The sequence below is a fragment of the Hoplias malabaricus genome, chromosome 9 (assembly GCF_029633855.1).
Source record: "Hoplias malabaricus isolate fHopMal1 chromosome 9, fHopMal1.hap1, whole genome shotgun sequence".
NCBI classification, from domain to species: Eukaryota; Metazoa; Chordata; class Actinopteri; order Characiformes; family Erythrinidae; genus Hoplias; species Hoplias malabaricus.
Window position 1 is genome coordinate 25,467,122 of NC_089808.1, and position 17,393 is coordinate 25,484,514.

The window sequence follows — 17,393 nt, forward strand, 5'->3', positions numbered from 1 at the left end:
TTGATTTAAAAATCTGCTGCTATCCACCAAGATGATTAAGATAAGTCAGGATGGACATTTCAGAAAGACAGTGATCCCAAACACACAGCCATGGAGATTCTCACCTGCTTTCAGAGAAAGAAGGCAAAGCTGCTAGAATCTCCCAGCCAATCACAGGCCTGAATCCAAATGAAAATTGATGGAAGGAACTAAAACTCTGTTCATAGAAGAAACCCACAGAACCTTCAGTGTGTGTAAGAATGGTGCTTTACAGAGATTACAGATATGACATGATTCTCCCTTATGTCCAGCTTATATTGCGCACACCCATCAGCCCAAACATTAAAAACACCCCCTTGTTTAACACTACACCTAGATTAGAGGTCACTCTGTAGATTTGCAGTTACAAACTGAACATCCGAATACTTTGTTAGCCCTGGGCCTATTGTGACACTGAAAAATAATTAAGCACTTACAATCAGTGAAGCAATGATTTATTATTATTATTATTACTGTTATGAAGATGCTGTTTGTGTTTTTCAGAGCAGGCAGAGATATTAGCAGATTTGAGTGAGAAAATGATGGAGATAACGGAAGGTAAACTACTAACTAATGAATTGTAATTTCTGATAACTATAACATGTAAATTATATATATAAATTTTGTATATCAAAATTCAGATTAAAATACTTGACAGTGATTTAGCTCCATACACATGGCAAAGCTGCAGCTCACTCAGCTACTGCCTTGCCCTCTGCCCCTCCTGGGTAAAGGGGGTAAACCCACACCCATGTTAGTCTTCTCTCTGTTCACACTCTAACTTGTTCCGACCAAAGCAAATTGGTTTCTTCTCTTCCAGACCACAAGGTGGCGTTCTCTACCTTCCTGCTGGATTCCTCCCAAGGACGCCAACTTCGGACCCTTTCAGACATTAACAACAGTTGTCTATAAACATGTGTTTACAAACATCGGAGAGGCTTACGATAAAAGCACAGGTAATAACCTGATAGCATTGGTTTAATGGTTAGAGAAGAGGCTTTAGGCCTAAAATGTCATTGGTTCCATTCCCACATTCGGCAGGAAAATTGGGGGTGGTGGGAGTGAATGAACAGCACGGTCCTCCTCCCTCAATCCACATCTGAGGTGCCCTTGAGCAATTCACTCACACCTGAGCAGCAGGGATGGCAGGTTGGGGAGAGTTTGTGTATAATCAGAAGATGAAGAGAAACTGTCCTTCAGGAAATGAAAAGAGGGGGGGAAACACTCCACGAGCTGCAGAACAGCAGTGAGGTAAACCTGTGACTGTTCTTCTCCAGGTTGGTTAGTTAATAGTCTACATACAAAGCTGTGGGAATGAGGTGGTGAGCAGCTCCCCACAACCTTAAAAGCCTTGCAGTGCCACAGTGTCATGAATCAAACTTTGAAGCTCACTTAAACTTCCCCAAAACTCACCAGTACAGCCTTAGATCCTTACTATTCCATTCCACCTTAAAAATTGGTTATTTCTAAGTGGTGAGTTCTTGGTAATTTCAGTTCCACCTTAAATGTTTTCACACAATCGCAGTAAAACCCGCATATTTGATGTTTTCGTTAAACACCTTTAACAATCAACCATAACCCCGCATTTTGCGGGGTAGAAACACACCTTATATAACCAGCTTTGTAAGTCTTGAATGTCTGAATGCGTCTGTGAGCTCCGTATACCGTTAGAAAGCGCAGATCCTACCGTTTCTAAAAATAGCGCTCTTATCGCGGTGCTGTGAAGCCTCTGGGAGTAATCCAGTGTGAAAAAACACCTAAAAATCAAGGTGCTCCTTCAAAATTTGTGTGTCATGTTCATCATGAAATGTTGTAATTATACTCGCTATAATCAAAAAAGAAGACGCTGCAAAGGAACAAGAAGACGGCGTTTACTTTCAGTTTCGTTTTGACTCAAATGACGTCATCGCACGCTGTCTCTGGGGGGAAAACTATGAGTCATCAGCAAAAACATATTCCTATTATTGATTTATAGGTTTTCAAGGTTTTTGTAGGTTTCACATCAAATAATAATGCAGTAGATCAACAAATATAAACTAAAAAGCGTAAATAATTCTTTATTGTGTATTTTTATCTTTAATAGCTATATACATAGGGTTCATGGGGTTAAACCGTGAAGCAGTTACCAGTGCCTGGACAAAACTACTGCATCATTTAAGTCATTTCATCATTTTTGTTCTATTCCACATTAAGGACTGCAGTTGTTACTAAATCAGACAAATGCATGGGCTGGGTGGGGTGTGGCCAGCAACAACATATTTGCATAAAAGTGACAGCCCTTAAACGGCTCGTTTGGAAAGGGACTGAAACTGGTGAGAATAGAGTTGGTGATATCTGAGTTATTTTGTGCGAAGAACTTCATAAATATGTTTTGTATCTGCCATAGACCAATTCTAACTTGTTGAAAAAGAGGTAGAATATGTCCCCTTTAATATTTACCCTAAATTTATCCGAATTTTGTTGTTGCAGGGGTTTTCACGGCTCCTCTGAAGGGCGTCTATGTTTTCCGGGTGTCTTCCAAAGCAGAAGGAAAGTCTGGAAACCCTCTGACATTAGGTTTGTTTAAAAATGATCATCACATTATGTCCACCTATGCCGAACAACCATCTGGTATGTACAGCTCCTCCAACAGTGTGACTCTGTCTATGGAGAAAGGAGACCGCATGTCTGTCCGTCTCTACCCTTTAGCCTGGATGTTCGACAACGGCGCCCACCACCACAGCTCCTTCAGTGGACATCTGCTCTTCCCGCTGTAGAAAACCTCCTCCAAAAAACAGCAAGACAAGGCCTACCGCCGGCTGATGTGGGGTTGTTGGTGATGCCACTGTCTCAGAGAAGCTCTTATTATTCATATGTTCCTAGTCCAGTTTAACTTTAGTAGATAAACAAATAAGAGTTTATATAGATTTGTTTCACACATAACCTCTTTGTAAATAAAGCAACACCTGGTGCTCTAACTGATGTACAGTTCATTTAAATCTTCAAAAGGTGATCTGTATTAAACACTTATTTCTTGAAATACTCTTTACTTCTCTTTAGCTATTGGTAAATCATATGCACTGATGACACCATCCCCAACCCGGTTAATCTAAGCTGTCACAAATAGTGCCCTACTCCCTACATAGTGCACTTCAGACTATAAAATAAAAACTACACACAGTTAACTAAATATTAGCCAGAGAGAGCTGAAGCTATTCAACACAGAGCATATATTGTGTATTTTATGACCTACATTATGCACTACATAGGGTGGAGAAAAATATCAGAGATTTGGCACTTGCGCACTTCGACACAGAAGCATAAACTGGTCTTTATCAAGCTGTGATTTTCCTGTGTTTTAGGGGAGGGGTTATAGACGGTTGAAGTAAGGGGAGGCACTTGTGGTTGGACTTGTTTAAAAAAAATCACTGGTTTCTATAAAGCCACTCACTCCAGCTTTAAAGGCACCGTAGATGATTAATCAAAACAGTCCATTTGTTTTTTATTCAGAATCACCACACCTTTTTAAGGTGGAATGGTATGTTTCAATAAAGAATGGTACTGTATCTTGTTGGTGGCTGAAATGAATTCCTTACAGTTGTAACTGAAACAGCAAAAATAAGTCAGTGTTACCCCCCTGTGGAGCAGGAATAGAGCAACATCATCTCGGTTCTCGGCTGTGGCTCAGACTGCGACACATGGTGAGAAATTTTGAGCCAATTCAGACAGAGACCCTTAGTATCCTCAACTACTGAACCAGGACTGTGTACAAACTTCAGAACTTTCCAACGTGCAAACAGAGCAGAGCAAAGTGTGAGGAAGCTCATACTGAATAACAATGACAAATTAAGAGAGGTGCACTGCGGTCAAACAAAATTCTTTATTAAGCCTTTAATCCTGTTACATTTCACACAAAAGTCAGCACAATTCACACCGTAAACGATCACAAACCCAAAGCATGGCGATGAGCTAATGCAGCATCAGGAGTTATCTGATTAAGTGCTTCATGAAGTGCCACCAGGACAAAAGAGATTATAGTGAAATTAGTCTGGAGTGTGTGTTCCTGTATTGTGTGTATATGTAGTGTGTGAATGTTTAGTGTATGTGTAGTGTTTTTATGTATAGTGTGTTTGTGTGTGTGTGTTTTCTTTGTGTTTGTGTATCACTGTGTCCAGGACAGGAAGTAGATCTGTCCAATCGTGTCTCCACACACCAGTTGCCCGCAGTCCTCACACACCTCCACTGGAGCTCCACCTACAAACACACACACCTTTGGACAGAGTGGGAGGTGCTCAGGTGGGACCCCACCACACTGTACAGATCTGGGTGTTACTGAAATGAAGTGAAATTAAGATGAAGTAAAGTGAAGCGAAGTGAATTAAAGTTAAATATGTGAATGTTAAATGAATTAATTAAAGTTAAGTCAATTTAAACATCTGAAAGAGAAGTGAATTAAAGTTAACTGAATTGAATTAAAGTGATGTGGACTGAAGTGAAAATTAAAGTGAAGAGAAATTAATTAGAGTAATTTTAAGTGAAGTGAAAGAAATTAGAGGAAAGGTAATTAAAGTGAAGTGAATTAAACAAAAGCGATGTGAACCAAACTGAAGTCACCAGTTTGAGTGTGATTCAGTTCCAGAGTTTAATGGCTCCATTGTGTGATGCAGAGATAATGAATTGATCGGTGAGACAAAGAACACTGACCTGGTCACTATGAGTCTACAAACACACACACACACACACTCACACACACGCAAAGTAGTACAAACCGGATTCCAAAAAAGCTGAGACACTAAACAAATTGTGAATAAAAACTGAATGCAATGATGTGGAGGAGGAAAATGTCAATATTTTATTCGTAATAGAACATAGACGACAGATCAAAAGTTTAATCTGAGTAAATGTAACATTTTAAAGGAAAAATATGTTGATTCAAAATTTCACAGTGTCAACAAATCCCAAAAAAGTTGGGACAAGCAACAACAACAAGTGGCTGGAAAAAGGAAATTGAGCATATAACGAACAGCTGGAAGATCAATTAACACTAATTAGGTCAATTGACAACATGACTGGGTATAACAAGTGCTTCTCAGAGTGTCATTGTCTCTCTGAAGCCAAGATGGTGAGAGGATCACCAATTCCACCATTGTTGCGCAGAAAGATAGTGCAGCGATACCAGAATGGTGTTACCCAGCGTAAAATAGCAAAGACTTTTAAGTTATCATCATCAACCGTGCATAACATCATCGAAAGATTCAGAGAATCTGGAACAATTGCTGTGCGTAAGGGTCAAGGCCGTAAAACTCTACTAGATGCTCGTGATCTCTGAGCCCTTAAACGTCACTGAACCTCAAACAGGAATGCCACTGTCAAGGAAATAACAGAATGGGCTCAGGAATACTTCCAGAAAGCATTGTCAGTGAACACAATCCACTGTGCCATCCGCCGTTGCCAGCTGAAACTCTACAGTGCAAAGAGGAAGCCATTTCTAAGCAAGCTCCACAAGCTCAGACGTTTGCACTGGGCCAGGGTTCTTTTAAAATGGAGTGTGGCAAAATGGAAGACTGTTCTGTGGTCAGATGAGTCACGATTTGAAGTTCTTTATGGAACATGCTCCATTCAGAAGCCTGCATCACTGATGGTATGGGGTTGCATTGTGTGCTGATGGTCACTGATGGTATGGGGAGTGCTTGTGGCATGGGCAGCTTGCATGTCAGGAAAGGCACCATTAATGCAGAGAACTATGTTCAGGTTCTAGAACAACATATGCTCCCATCTAGACGTCATCTCTTTCAGGGAAGACCCTGCATTTTTCAACAAGATAATGCCAGACCACATTTCTGCAGCAATCACAACATCATGGCTCGGTAGGAGGAGGATCCGGGTACTGAAATGGCAGCCTGCAGTCCAGATCTTTCACCTATAGAGAACATTTGGCGCATCATAAAGAGGAAGGTGTGAGGCCCAAGATGATTGAACAGTTAGAGGCCTGTATTAGACATGAATGGGAGAGTATTCCTATTTCTAATCTTGAGAAACTGGTCTCCTCTGTCCCCAGACGTCTGAGTGTTGTAAGAAGGGGGGATGCCACACAGTGGTAAAAAAAATGGCCTTGTCTCAACTTTTTTGGGGTTTGTTGACGCCATGAAATTTTGAAGCATTTTTCCCTTAAAATGATACATTCTCTGTTTAAACTTTTGATCTGTGATTTGTGTTCTATTCTGAATAAAAAACATAGATGTTGGCACCTCCACATCATTGCATTCAGTTTTTATTCACAATTTGTTTAGTGTCCCAACTTTTTTGGAATCTGGTTTATACACCCCATCAGTTGCTAGTCATTTAATTACATGTTGCTTTACAGTGTATTGTGACAGTTACAGAAAGTCTAAGCAAAAAGCAATTACAAGGATAACTGCATGTCTGGTGTACAGCAATTGGACATGGAGTCATTTAATGTCACACTGTGTCAGGAGGGAATTCACTATCATGTAGGACTCTACATACCCCAGTAGTCACTTCTCCAGTGTCTTCCAATCAGTCTGAAATACCGTTCGCTGCTCACATGTCCAGCTACTTTCCCAGGCCAGTTATCCTCATGAACACTGCACCATAAAACAGAGTGTCAATGGGAGTTTGCTATTCACCCTTAACCTCACAAGCAGTTCTTAAATACAGATCCCCTCCACGAGGTCAGATGGTCCATTTTTGTCTCCAGAATCACCATGTGGGGCAGTTAGGACTGAGAAAAAAGTGGAATGGCTATGAATCTGACAGCCCCTACACTACACATTATATAGCATGGATGTTTACCAATATTCTAATAAACAATGCATTAAACCAGCTTTTACCAAACAGGTATATTGAGAGAGATGTCTCATTCTTGAAATTACAGTCCTACTTACACAAAGTCGTATGTCCTTCATTTTGCGGGCTCATTTAAATTTTAAATCTAAACCAGCTCTAAAGAACATTTAACGGTCAGCTTGATCCATCTCACCCCAAGAGTTCAAATATTAAAATTTGGTTAGATTAGTGATACAATCTAAGAAGTAAAATTTCTTCATGTTCAGGATATAAATAGTCTGTTTTATTGTGTCTTTAGTGAGCTTTTCAGATCTTTGAGACAATTTGAAAATAAAGAGATAATATCCGCGGAATGAAGCTAAACGTGTAGTTTTTCCACGGTTTGGAAGTTGTGTTCGACAGAATGCAACTACTGCACCATTTAAGGTGAAACAGAAAATCCAAATGAATCGATTGCGGATTCTTTGTATCCTGGATGTGAATTTTTTAACTGGCACCTCAGTTTGGCCTGTCGAATTTGAGCAACTTCGAAATGTACTGTTTAAATTTTTTTAAGCTTGATTTTTTTTATCTGAATTTATTAACCGTGAATAATAACAGTGAAAACGTCAGGAGCAATTATATTCAGAGGTGGAAATCTGAAGACTTAAATTCAAATGTAACAAAATTCAGATGCATAATTTCAGTGGAAAAAAAATCAGTGCTGCAAATTCAAGGGTGGTAATATTTCAAAGCCTGATGAGATAGATTTGCTTCCATAGAGATCCTTCCGGTGGTGGCACTGGGAACTTCTCTTACCCAATTGGGAGGATTCACCAACGACAGACGAGAAGGGGGGCTGTTTGCCGCCTGAAGAACCTGTAAAAAAGGAGAAAGAACAATGTCATGGCTAATTATGTAAACAAACTTAACCGTACAGTGATGTGATGGTGGAAATATGCTGAAACAGTATGTAGTACAGTGCTGTAATGTGTTGACATTATAATTGTGTTAGTAGCTCACCCTCTCAGGCAGAAATTAGTTTACCCGGAGGCGGGGCTTAGACTTTATATATGACTTCTGGACTCGTCCCCTAAGCTCTTCTCTTTTCGAATTGTTTGCTTTTTTACATCGAAAATAATGAGTGGCGCTTCCAAAACATCCACAAAACCCTCCGAGGGCTCATCTGAACAGGTAATTGTTTTAATGGTGTGCAATTATTAGAGTTTTAACATAGAACATGAACATAGAACTCTAATATTAAAAGAATAACTTTGGTCGTACAGAAACAATGGGTAATATCCAAAGCCTGTTAGTTATTTATGATTATTTTTATTCTCCATAAATGTGGTTTAAATGTAAAGAAAGGGCTCGAGTGGTTTGGTGTGATAAACCCAGCTGGAGAAAGTTGTTCAGAAACCAGATGTCCACTTCAGTTAGTATTAAAACTAGCACTAAATGTCTTAAGCTTTTCCACTATTCTTCATCACCATCATCTTAAGCTTCATTTTTTTAAGCGGTAGAGTACACTGGTGGTTGTAGAGGGAACATAAATGTTTGTGTTGAGCTGACCATGGTCTGGAGCTTTACCTGATGTTATTGAGAATTATTTAATTTTGAACTGAGTGTTTGTTTTCACTGGTGTAACATTTTCTACCCATTACGGTGCTGGTTTAGTGGTCCAGGAGACTCTCAGACCAATCTCATACATTGTATATCGCACATGTGATGCTACTCAGCCAATCAGATCGGTGCATTGTGATGAGGGCTGAGACTTGAGAAATTAGACTTACAAGACAGGGCACACACTAACACACCACCACCACGTCAGTGTTACTGCAGCACTGAGAATAATCCACCACCACATCACACCTGCTGAAGTGCTGAAGAACAGGGGGATAAGAAAGTATGCAAAGCAACAGATGGACTACAGTGTGTACCTGTAGAGCTACAGAGTGACTGGAGTGGACAGTGAGTGTAGAAACATGAAGGTGGTAGTAATATAATGGTTGTTGTTTTTTTTTTACCTTTTTAAAACGTAGTGAATTAAGTGTTGAACACATCACCAATTTTGTAAGTAAATATAGGTAGGTGACGATCCACCAAGTCCATAAATTGCTTTGTATAATAATAGGAAATGACACAGGGAAATAATATTGAACACATGACGAAAGGGAGGTGCAAGAAGTCATGGAAAGTCATGACACCAGCTAAAATCCATCAGTGATTAGAAAGCAATCCTGCCACTCAGTGAAAATTAATATCAGCTGGTTCAACTGATGACCTATTAAAAAGGTCTCATTACCAAGGTGCCACACAAACAGCTCATGATGGTAAAACCAGTGAGCTCTCTCAAGGCAATATTGTTGCAAAACACACTGATGGCATTGGTTACACAAGAGTTTCTAAACTACTGAAGGTTTCATTGAGCACTGTTGGGGCCATAACATCATTTCACAAAAACGGCCACAACCAGGTGCTTCCCACAAGATTTCAGACAGAGGACTGAAAAGAATGATCAGAAGAAGACTTGTCCAAGAGCCAAGGCTACAAAAAGACCTGGAATCAATAAGTAACGCACTCAGCCGCCATGGCCTTAATAAGCAAGACTCCATTGTTGAAGTAAAAGCATGTTGAAGCACGATTAGTTTGCTCAACATTTAGACAGCGTACGGCACTAGCACACTTCATATAACTGAAGGAAGGATTAATGGACAAATTTACTGAGATTCTTGATTTTAAAATCTGCTGCTATCCACCAAGATGATTAAGATAAGTCAGGCTGGACATTTTGGAAAGACAGTGATCCCAAACACACAGCCACAGGGATGCTTTTAGCTGTCATCACCAACAAAGACTTTTGTACAAAGTAGTAAGTACATTTCAGAGAATGTTTTCAATACTGCACATTTCCACATTTTGGGATTAATAAAGCATTACAGTATTATAACTTTGCCATGTTTTTGCTGCAGGAAAATGCTCCTGTTTTTTGAACCATCAGCCAGAGAGACTCCATCAAATCAACCCAGTGTAGGTGTAACACCTATGTAATGAGATGCATATTATATTTATCACAAGGAAAAAACATAACAGTCAAGTGGATCTGGTTATAGCAGAGAGGAATTCCAAACAGCGTGAAAGACGAGGGAAACAATGGGTATTAGGCTCTCATCAGAAAAAATATCTACAATACAATTCAGTGCTAGCACTACAGCTTCAACAAAGCTAGGGCCGATAACAGTGCTTTCACAGTGTGCAGCGCCCCCTGCTGCTTCCCTCACAGTGACTCAGTAAGAGACAGATGATTCAGAGTAGTTGTAAAAAGCGACAGTGTGTGATTAAAGGCGGTTTTGTCACGTAAAGGTTGCCATGGTGATAAATCTCTGCCCAGTTGAAGCCAAGACTTTATCCACTATGCTTTTCTTTGTTAGTTTAAAAATGCAGATGTGTTGAGTTATGAATTGTAAGTCACGTCCATGTTTTCTCTCAGAGCGGAGTGTTCGGGTGGATTTTCAGGAGGAACCCCTTCAGCTCCTCGGCTCAGGTAAAGTCCCCTGGGTCTAAACAGCACAGTCTTCTTTGTCCTTTCTCTTTCTCCTTTAGTTCTTAAAGGCAGCGTTCACAACTTTAATCAAAAAACACTTTTATAAAATTGAGGGTGTTTCCTCACCATTTGCTGCTTTCCTGGCAGTTTGTGCTGGAATAAAGTGAATAAAACGTTCATATAAAACAAACTTAAGCCGTGTACAAACAGTCCTTTTTTCTCTTCTCACACACTGTTCCACCTTAAAGAACATGGAGTTTCTGAAAGATAAACCAGAGAGAACTGCACAATAGCAACAATGTAGAAACACCTTAGCAACCACCTGGGATACAAAAACAGCTTAGCAACCTCATTGGTTACCATAGCAACTGCCTAGCAGCACAATAGTAAACATCTGAAATCCCATAGCTGCAGCCTAGCATCCAACTTGAAGCCAATTATCAACACCATAGTAACAACCTAAAAGCCACATGGCAACACCTTAGCAACCACCTGGAGTGGAATAGCAACTGCCTAGCCACACTTGAACAACTACCTGGGATACCGTATCAACAGCCTAGCAACCCCCTATGATTAAAATATCAACTACTTAGCAACATCTTAGCACTGGGTGCCATAGCAATAACCTAGTTACACCTTAACAGCCACTTAGCAACCCACTTTGAATACTTTAGTAACCATTTGGGATACCACTAATTGGCTAGCAACGGTTTTCCACCACTAGCAATCATTGTTGTTGTTTTTTTTTGTTTTATTGCAAGCACTAGTATTTCTTTAAAGAAATATAAATTGTGTAGGAACAGCCAGTTATAGTCACTGTGCCATTTACAAGACCTACCCGAAATGTTTCTGCATTAATGATTGTTAATTTATTGATCCTAGAAAAATAGAACACTGACTTTAAAATTTCTGTCAGTCGCCCAAACAGTTCAAATCTATTAGTTTGTAAACAGATGACCACTGGAGCAGATAAACAAACCACAGATCGTCTCAGTGGTGTGTTTAAAGTGAAGATGTTTGTTTTTTCCATAGGTGAAGCTGCTTGTTTTTCTGCTGGTGTTGGGCACAAATGCCCAGGATCCTGATCCTGAAAGCTTGGAAAATCTCCAAGAACTGAGCAAGATCAGAACTCTGGAAGAGAAAATGAAAATCATGGAAAAGGAAATGAAGGAGATGAAGAAAGTCAACACAGGTATTGAGTTAAAAGGAGGGTTTTAGTGGCTTCAGAGATATAACAAAAAGGGTATAGATTAGCATATCTTTGTTTTGGATGCTGGTATTGTCATCAGCAAGTATTACCATGCCTATCCATTACCATACTATCAAAGTCGGAAGGAAATTAGGCTACATTCACACAGCAGGTAAAAGTGGCCCAAATCTGTTTTTTGTTCTGCTGTTCACGCTCTCTATACAATGTCACCTATATCTGGCATCAGTCTGAACAGGTCACACTCCTAAAGAGATCCGCATGTGCAAAGGATGAGGATTCAGGTGTTGAGCAGTAGGAAATATGTTTCATACAAAACACTTTTGTTTTTTAACACAAACATGTCACATCTGATGAAACAGACCAGATTTGGGCCACTTGCCTGCTGTGTGAACGTAGCCTTAGACTAGGTTACTTAGGAATAAAGAATAGCAGCTTTTCCAGCCAGAATTCTCGTCGCAGCCATTGCTCTGATCTAAAGTAGTGCAGAGATTGGAGATATGACACGATTCTCCCTTATGTCCAGCTCATATTACACACACCCATCAGCCCAAACATTAAAAACACCCCCTTGTTTAACACTACACCTAGATTAGAGGTCACTTTGTAGTTTTGCAGTTACAAACTGAACATCTGTATCCTTTGTTAGCCCTGGGCCTATTGTGACATTGAAAAATAATTAAGCACTTACAATCAGTGAAGGAATGATTTATTATTATTATTATTTCTGTTATGAAGATGCTGTTTGCGTTTTTCAGAGCAGGCAGAGATATTAGCAGATTTGAGTGAGAAAATGACGGAGATAACGGAAGGTAAACTACTAACTAATGAATTGTAATTTCTGATAACTATAACATGTAAATTATATATATAAAGTTGGAAAACAAAATTCAGATTAAAATACTTGACAGTGATTTAGCTCCATACACATGGCAAAGCTGCAGCTCACTCAGCTACTGCCTTGCCCTCTGCCCCTCCTGGGTAAAGGGGGTAAACCCACACCCATGTTAGTCTTCTCTCTGTTCACACTCTAACTTGTTCTGACCAAAGCAAATTGGTTTCTTCCCTTCCAGACCACAAGGTGGCGTTCTCTACCTTCCTGCTGGATTCCTCCCAAGGACACGCCAACTTCGGACCCTTTCAGACATTAACCACAGTGGTCTATAAACATGTGTTTACAAACATCGGAGAGGCTTACAATAAAAGCACAGGTAATGAAATTTTAGGCCTAAAGCTTCTTCTCTAACCATTAAACCAATGCTATCAGGTTATTGGTTCCATTCCCACATTCGGCAAGAAAATTGGGGGTGGTGGGAGTGAATGAACAACACGGTCCTCCTCCCTCAATCCACATCTGAGGTGCCCTTGAGCAATTCACTCACACCTGAGCAGCAGGGATGGCAGGTTGGGGAGAGTTTGTGTATCATCAGAAGATGAAGAGAAACTGTCCTTCAGGAAATGAAAAGAGGGGGAGAAACACTCCACGAGACTGAGCTGCAGAACAGCAGTGAGGTAAACCTGTGACTGTTCTTCTCCAGGTTGGTTAGTTAATAGTCTACATAACAAAGCTGTGGGAATGAGGTGGTGTGCAGCTGCTCTCCACAGCCTTAAAAGCCTTGCAGTGCCACAGTGTCATGAATCAAACTTTGAAGCTCAGTTAAACTTCCCCAAAACTCACCAGTACAGCCTTAGATCCTTACTATTCCATTCCACCTTAAAAATTAGTTATTTCTAAGTGTTGCGTTCTTGGTAATTTCAGTTCCACCTTAAATGTTTTCACACAATCGCAGTAAAACTCGCATATTTGATGTTTTCGTTAAACACCTTTAAACCGTGAAGCAGTTACCAGTGCCTGGACGAAACTGCTGCATCATTTAAGGTGACACAAAGCTACAAGCTGGAGAATAAACAGCTGTTTGCTCCTTTTTGTTCTATTCCACCTTAAGGACTGCAGTTGTTACTGAATCAGACAAATGCATGGGTGGGGTGTGGCCAGCAACAACTTATTTGCATAAACGTGACAGCCCTTAAACGGCTTGTTCGGAAAGGGACTGCAACTGGTGAGAATAGAGTTGGTGATATCTGAGTTATTTTGTGCAAAGAACTTCATAAACATGTTTTGTATCTGCCATAGACCAATTCTAACTTGTTGAAAAAGAGGTAGAATATGTCCCCTTTAATATTTACCCTAAATTTATCCGAATTTTGTTGTTGCAGGGGTTTTCACGGCTCCTCTGAAGGGCGCCTATGTTTTCCGGGTGTCTTCCAAAGCAGAAGGAAAGTCTGGAAACCCTCTGACATTGGGTTTGTTTAAAAATGATCATCACATCATGTCCACCTATGCCGAACAACCATCTGGTATGTACAGCTCCTCCAACAGTGTGACTCTGTCTCTGGAGAAAGGAGACCGCATCTCTGTCCGTCTCTACCCTTTAGCCTGGATGTTCGACAACGGCGCCCACCACCACAGCTCCTTCAATGGACATCTGCTCTTCCCGCTGTAGAAAACGTTCTCCAAAATACAGCAGGACAAGGCCTACCGCCAGCTGATGTGGGGTTGTTGGTGATGCCACTGTCTCAGAGAAGCTCTTATTATTCATATGTTCCTAGTCCAGTTTAACTTTAGTAGATAAACAAGAGTTTATATAGATTTGTTTCACACATAACCTTTTTGTAAATAAAGCAACACCTGGTGCTCTAACTGATGTACAGTTCATTTAAATCTTCAAAAGGTGATCTGTATTAAACACTTATTTCTTGAAATACTCTTTACTTCTCTTTAGCTATTGGTAAATCATATGCACTGATGACACCATCCCCAACCTGGTTAATCTAAGCTGTCCCAAATAGTGCCCTGCTCCCTACATAGTGCACTTCAGACTATAAAATAAAAACTACACACAGTGAACTAAATATTAGCCAGAGAGAGCTGAAGCTATTCAACACAGAGCATATATTGTGTATTTTATGACCTACATTATGCACTACATAGGGTGGAGAAAAATATCAGAGATTTGGCACTTGCACACTTCGACACAGAAGCATAAACTGGTCTTTATCAAGCTGTGATTTTCCTGTGTTTTAGGGGAGGGGTTATAGACGGTTGAAGTAAGGGGAGGCACTTGTGGTTGGACTTGTTTAAAAAAAATCACTGGTTTCTATAAAGTCACTCACTCAGCTTTAAAGGCACCGTAGATGATTCATCAAAACAGTCCATTTGTTGTTGTTTTTTTATTCAGAATCACCACACCTCTTTAAGGTGGAATGGTATGTTTCAATAAAGAATGGTAGACTGTCAGATGGAGACCCTTAGTTTCCTCAACTACTGAACCAGGACTGTGTACAAACTCCAGAACTTTCCAACATGCAAACAGAGCAGAGCAGTGTGAGGAAGCTCATACTGAATAGCAAAAAAACTCTTTATTAAGCCTTTAATCCTGTTACATTTCACACAAAAGTCAGAACAATTCACACTGTAAACCATCACAAACCTGAAGCATGGCGATGAGCTAATGCAGCATCAGGAGTTATCTGATTAAGTGCTTCATGAAGTGCCACCAGGACAAAAGAGACAACAGCAAGATTATAGTGAAATTAGTCTGGAGTATGTGTTCCTGTATTATGTATGTATATGTAGTGTGTGAATGTTTAGTGTAGTGTTTTTATGTATAGTGTGTTTTCTTTGTGTTTGTGTATCACTGTGTCCAGGACAGGAAGTAGATCTGTCCAATTGTGTCTCCACACACCAGTCGCCTGCTGTCCCCTCACACCTCCACTGGAGCTCCACCCACAAACACACCCACCTGTGGAGAGAGTGGGAGGGCCTCAAGTGGGACCCCACCACACTGTACAGATCTGGGTGTTACTGAAATGAAGTGAAATTAAGATGAAGTGAAGAGAAGTGAATTAAAGTTAAATATGTGAATTTTAAATGAATTAATTAAAGTTAAGTCAATTTAAACATCTGAAAGAGAAGTGAATTAAAGTTAACTGAATTGAATTAAAGTGATGTGGACTGAAGTGAAAATTAATTAAAGTGAAGAGAAATTAGAGTAATTTTAAGTGAAGTGAAAGAAATTAGAAGGAAGGTAATTAAAGTGAAGTGAATTAAACAAAAGCGATGTGAACAAAACTGAAGTCACCAGTTTGAGTGTGATTCAGTTCCAGAGTTTAATGGCTCCATTGTGTGATGCAGAGGTAATGAATTGATCGGTGAGACAAAGAACACTGACCTGGTCACTATGAGTCTACAAACACACACACAAAGTAGTACAAACCGGATTCCAAAAAAGTTGGGACACTAAACAAATTGTGAATAAAAACTGAATGAAATGATGTGGAGGAGGAAAATGTCAATATTTTATTTGTAATAGAACATAGATGACAAATCAAAAGTTTAATCTGAGTAAATGTAACATTTTAAAGGAAAAATATGTTGATTCAAAATTTCACAGTGTCAATTAACACTAATTAGGTCAATTGACAACATGATAGATTTAAAAAAGAGCTTCTCAGAGTGTGTGTCTCTGAAGCCAAGATGGTAAGAGGATCACCAATTCCACCATTGTTGCGCAGAAAGATGTGCAGCAATACCAGAATGGTGTTACCCAGCGTAAAATAGCAAAGACTTTTAAGTTATCATAATCAAACGTGCATAACATCATCAAAAGATTCAGAGAATCTGGAACAATTGCTGTGCGTAAGGGTCAAGGCTGTAAAACTCTACTGGATGCTCGTGATCTCCGGGCCCTTAAACGTCACTGAACCTCAAACAGGAATGCCACTCTCAAGGAAATAACAGAATGGGCTCAGCAATACTTCCAGAAAGCATTGTCAGTGAACATGATTCACCGTGCCATCCGCCGTTGTAAGCTGAAACTCTACAGTGCAAAGAGGAAGCCATTTCTAAGCAAGCTCCACAAGCTCAGATGTTTGCACTGGGCCAGGGATCTTTTAAAATGGAGTGTGGCAAAATGGAAGACTGTTCTGTGGTCAGATGAGTCACGATTTGAAGTTCTTTATGAAACACTGGGACGCCATGTCGTCTGGACCAGAGAGGACAAGGATAACCCAAGATGTTATCAACGCTCCGTTCAGAAGCCTGCATCACTGATGGTATGGGGTTGCATGAGTGCATGTGGCATGGGCAGCTTGCATGTCAGGAAAGGCACCATTAATGCAGAGAACTATGTTCAGGTTCTAGAACAACAAATGCTCCCATCTAGACGTCATCTCTTTCAGGGAAGACTCTGCATTTTTCAACAAGATAATGCCAGACCACATTCTGTAGCAATCACAACATCATGGCTACGTAGGAGAAGGATCCGGGTACTGAAATGGCAGCCTGCAGTCCAGATCTTTCACCTATAGAGAACATTTGGCGCATCATAAAGAGGAAGGTGTGAGGCCCAAGATGATTGAACAGTTAGAGGCCTGTATTAGACATGAATGGGAGAGCATTCCTATTTCTAATCTTGAGAAACTGGTCTCCTCTGTCCCCAGACGTCTGAGTGTTGTAAGAAGAAGGGGGGATGCCACACAGTGGTAAAAAATGGCCTTGTCCCAACTTTTTTGGGGTTTGTTGACGCCATGAAATTTTGAAACATTATTCCCTTAAAATGATACATTCTCTGTTTAAACTTTTGATCTGTGATTTGTGTTCTATTCTGAATATAATATTAGATGTTGGCACCTCCACATCATTGCATTCAGTTTTTATTCACAATTTGTTTAGTGTCCCAACTTTTTTGGAATCCGGTTTGTACACCCCATCAGTTGCTAGTCATTTAATTACATGTTGCTTTACAGTGTATTGTGACAGTTACAGAAAGTCTAAGCAAAAAGCAATTACAAGGATAA

General features: G+C 40.1%; 1 protein-coding gene across 1 annotated transcript; it reads left to right on the forward strand.

Moving 5' to 3' along the window:
- Positions 1-7,892: 7,892 nt before the first annotated feature.
- Positions 7,893-14,585, forward strand: LOC136707601 (complement C1q tumor necrosis factor-related protein 6-like). The gene is made up of 6 exons (XM_066681771.1): positions 7,893-7,977; positions 10,274-10,327; positions 11,360-11,519; positions 12,293-12,346; positions 12,608-12,745; positions 13,752-14,585. The coding sequence occupies exons 1-6, from the start codon at positions 7,924-7,926 to the stop codon at positions 14,036-14,038; spliced, it is 747 nt and encodes a 248-aa protein (XP_066537868.1). The 5' UTR covers positions 7,893-7,923; the 3' UTR covers positions 14,039-14,585.
- The last annotated feature ends 2,808 nt before the right edge of the window (positions 14,586-17,393 follow it).